Genomic DNA, 3,168 nt, shown 5'->3' with positions numbered 1-3,168 from the left:
TGTGCTGCTTTAACATACTGTACAACCTAAACAGGGATCCGTACAGAATATTAACAACCCATCATTGGATTTTCTCCTTCAACAGAGCAAATGCACCAATTAAGATGAGAACATATGACAAGTTCAAGTGAAAGTGGAATTTCCAACACTCACACTGCAAAAAAAATGTCCATCTTCATAAGTATTTTAGTGTTAAATTCAATATTAAATCTTATTTTTTTAATATAAGCACGTTTTTTTTTTGTTTTTTTTTTAAAGAATTGAGCCTACCAGTGGCTTGAGCTAATTTCACATAATTATTTAAGAAAATAACTATGTAGGTTTAAATCCGTGAAAATCATGTGGAACAATTTCACTGCAGATTTTCTTTTATGAAAATTGTCATTTTAAGTCTTCATACTGAACATGGATTTTTTTTTACCCTTTGCATGCACAATTTATACTGGTTTGCTAGACGCGAGTCATAGAAATGTCATTTATTTTAACTATTCTACACTCTAATGCTTTTTAAAATGTTATATCAAAAAATAAATCTTATTGGAGAATGAAGGAACATTTCACATTCACGACCTGCAGCATCTGAAGCGTACGAGTTTATGGAAAGCTTTCTTGAAGTCCTCATTAGACATCGTGTATATGATCGGGTTGATGAGGGAGTTCAGATATCCCAGCCAGGTGAAAAAGTCAAATAACTCGGGGATTAAACATGTGTCACATGTGGCCACCACCAGCGTGTATATGAAAAACGGCAGCCAGCAGACAATATAAGCGCCGAGGATTATCCCCAGTGTCTTTGTCGCTTTTCTCTCTCTGGCTGCTGAGATGCGCTTCTTCTCCAAAAGCGCGTCCGACACCGTCACCTTCACCTGGTTCTCGCTTGTTGAAGACCCGGTGTCGCTTGAAGGAGTGTCGTGTCTCTTGCACTGCAGAGAGGCGGTGGACGCCACGGATCCGGGGGAGTTGGTGACCAGGTGCGCCGAGGTGAGTCTCTTCCCCACTTTCTTTGGGGACTGCTTGAGAATCCGCTTCCGAGCCTCGACATATATCCGCCCGTAGAGGACAATAAGCAGCAATGTGGGAATGTAGAATGCCCCGAAGGTGGAGTAGATGGTGTAGAAAATATGATCCGTGTTGACGTTGCAGTCGGTCAGCCCCCCCGCCTTCACCTGCCTCCAGAAGAGAGGCGGCAGGGAGATGGAGATGGCGATGACCCAAGCTGTGGCCACCATCCCGGCTGCGCGTCCCGTCGTGCGCTTTTTGGAGTACTCCACCGCGTCCGTGATGGCCCAGAATCTATCCAGCGCTATTACGCACAAGTGGAGGATGGACGCGGTGCAACACGTTATGTCCGAGGAAAGCCAGATGTCGCACACAATTTGCCCGAGCGTCCATGTGTGGTTGACCGTGTACGAGACGCAGATGGGCATCACCAGAATGGACACCAGCAGGTCGGTGACGGCCAGAGAGGCGATCAAAAAGTTCGCAGGAGTTTGCAGCTTCTTCGACTGGGAGATTGTGGCAATGACGAACGCGTTGGATAAAGTGGTGGCGAGCGTGATGGCAGAGAGAATCATCGCCAGACTGATCTGATAGGCGAGACTCTCTGCGCTCTTATCCACCGTGGATGCATTTGTAACAAAACTGTCGTTTGTGGTGTTCACCGGTTGAGTCGGCTCGACTTGACCGGAGTGATCCATAACTTTTAGTCACTTTTTGTCATTTTTTATTTCACCCTCTGAGATGTCTGTCTTTAAGGTGCCCCCTTTTCTCTTGATGAGGTGGTAAAACTATCCGTGCCATCCGGCCGGATGAATGGCACAGTCTGAAGTATAAATATGGATTCCTTTCTTCCTCATTTTCTTCTGTTTCATTAGATTTTAATACACAGATGCCGATGTTTGGAAGTAAATATCCATTCCTCGCAGGAATTCACACTTTTCCGTTTTTTAGCCATAAAAGCAAACTTTTCTTAACTGTAAATACACGCAACAAATAAGTCAGAAAAAGTTTGTGTGTAAGTGATGAGCAGTGCGTCCTGATGCCCCAACATCTGGGGTAAGATGTCACAGATAATCCGCATGTAGGGCAGAAGTTCTCCAGAGCTGTGTCTCCTGAAGGCCCCTGTGGTTGAATGGTGAGCCGACCCAAAGTCTCGGTTTTATACACACTCTGCATCAAACAAGCACCACTGATCACAGCCTTCTCTCTCTCTCTCTCTCTCTCTCTCTCTCTCTCTCTCTCTCTCTCTCTCTCTCTCTCTTTCTGTCTCTCTCTCTCTCTCCAGGAAGAGTAGGCTATCTGCTGGGTCATAGTGCCCAGTGTCTCTCATTTGTCACATGTGCACTTTAAACATTGTGATTTGAATTGGAAAACTTACCTTCTCTCACCATGCACCATGTACTTCTCCCTAACAAGTCATTAGCGATTCTCTATAGATTACTTATAAACCATAAAGAACAACTTTTTGGGCTGCCATATTGTGAAAAACCTCTCTGGCTGATGAGTCATTAACAGTCAAGTCATTATTAAGTCATTACTGGGTCAAGAGTTCTGCTCTTTCTAATAAGACGTCAAGTCTGCAGTTATAAGTTAGTAAAGCGTTTATAAAGGATAATAAACATCAACTCTGCATTTACAAATGTGTGTTGCCCTGTTCTAATAAGTCACCAGCAAAAGTTAGTAAGTCATAAGCACTTCTATATGTTAACATCCATTAATAACTTAATTCATCCATTAATGTTCCTACAAAAGTTCAAATCTGCAGTTGTAACTCTTGAATACGTTGTGAATATATATACGTTTTGGTCTAAATGCCCTTCAGTTATATTGTCAGAGGTCAGACCTTCTGTTGGAGGGGCCTGTATGATGAAATAAAGGGTTAAAAAGACAAAGCATGCATGATGATGGAGCAGGATAAACACCAGCAAGAACCTGGTGACTCAAAAGGTGTTTTTATTCATGTTTATAACTGATCTATAAAGCATGTAATAACTATTAATGAAAGCCATTAGTTATAATTTATAAACCTCAAAGATCCCCTCCAGACATGTTATAAGATTTTTTTTTTTTTTTTAAAAAACAGTCTGCTTTGAATAATAATGTGTGTCTGATATAGTTTTTCCACCAAAAAAAAAGTCAAATTACCTCATTAAAATCCTTAAAATTATA

The 3,168-nt window shown here is 42.0% G+C and overlaps 1 protein-coding gene across 1 annotated transcript; it reads right to left on the bottom strand.

Annotated features, from left to right (window-relative positions):
* Nucleotides 1-501: 501 nt before the first annotated feature.
* Nucleotides 502-2,108, bottom strand: htr1b (5-hydroxytryptamine (serotonin) receptor 1B). The gene has a single exon (XM_042388794.1). The coding sequence runs from the start codon at nt 1,695-1,697 to the stop codon at nt 564-566; it is 1,134 nt and encodes a 377-aa protein (XP_042244728.1). The 5' UTR covers nt 1,698-2,108; the 3' UTR covers nt 502-563.
* Nucleotides 2,109-3,168: the final 1,060 nt, after the last annotated feature.

Source organism: Thunnus maccoyii, chromosome 16 (genome assembly GCF_910596095.1).
Source record: "Thunnus maccoyii chromosome 16, fThuMac1.1, whole genome shotgun sequence".
Classification (NCBI taxonomy): Eukaryota; Metazoa; Chordata; class Actinopteri; order Scombriformes; family Scombridae; genus Thunnus; species Thunnus maccoyii.
The sequence above is the reverse complement of the archived record's forward strand: the minus strand, read 5'-3'. Positions and strand labels throughout refer to the sequence as shown.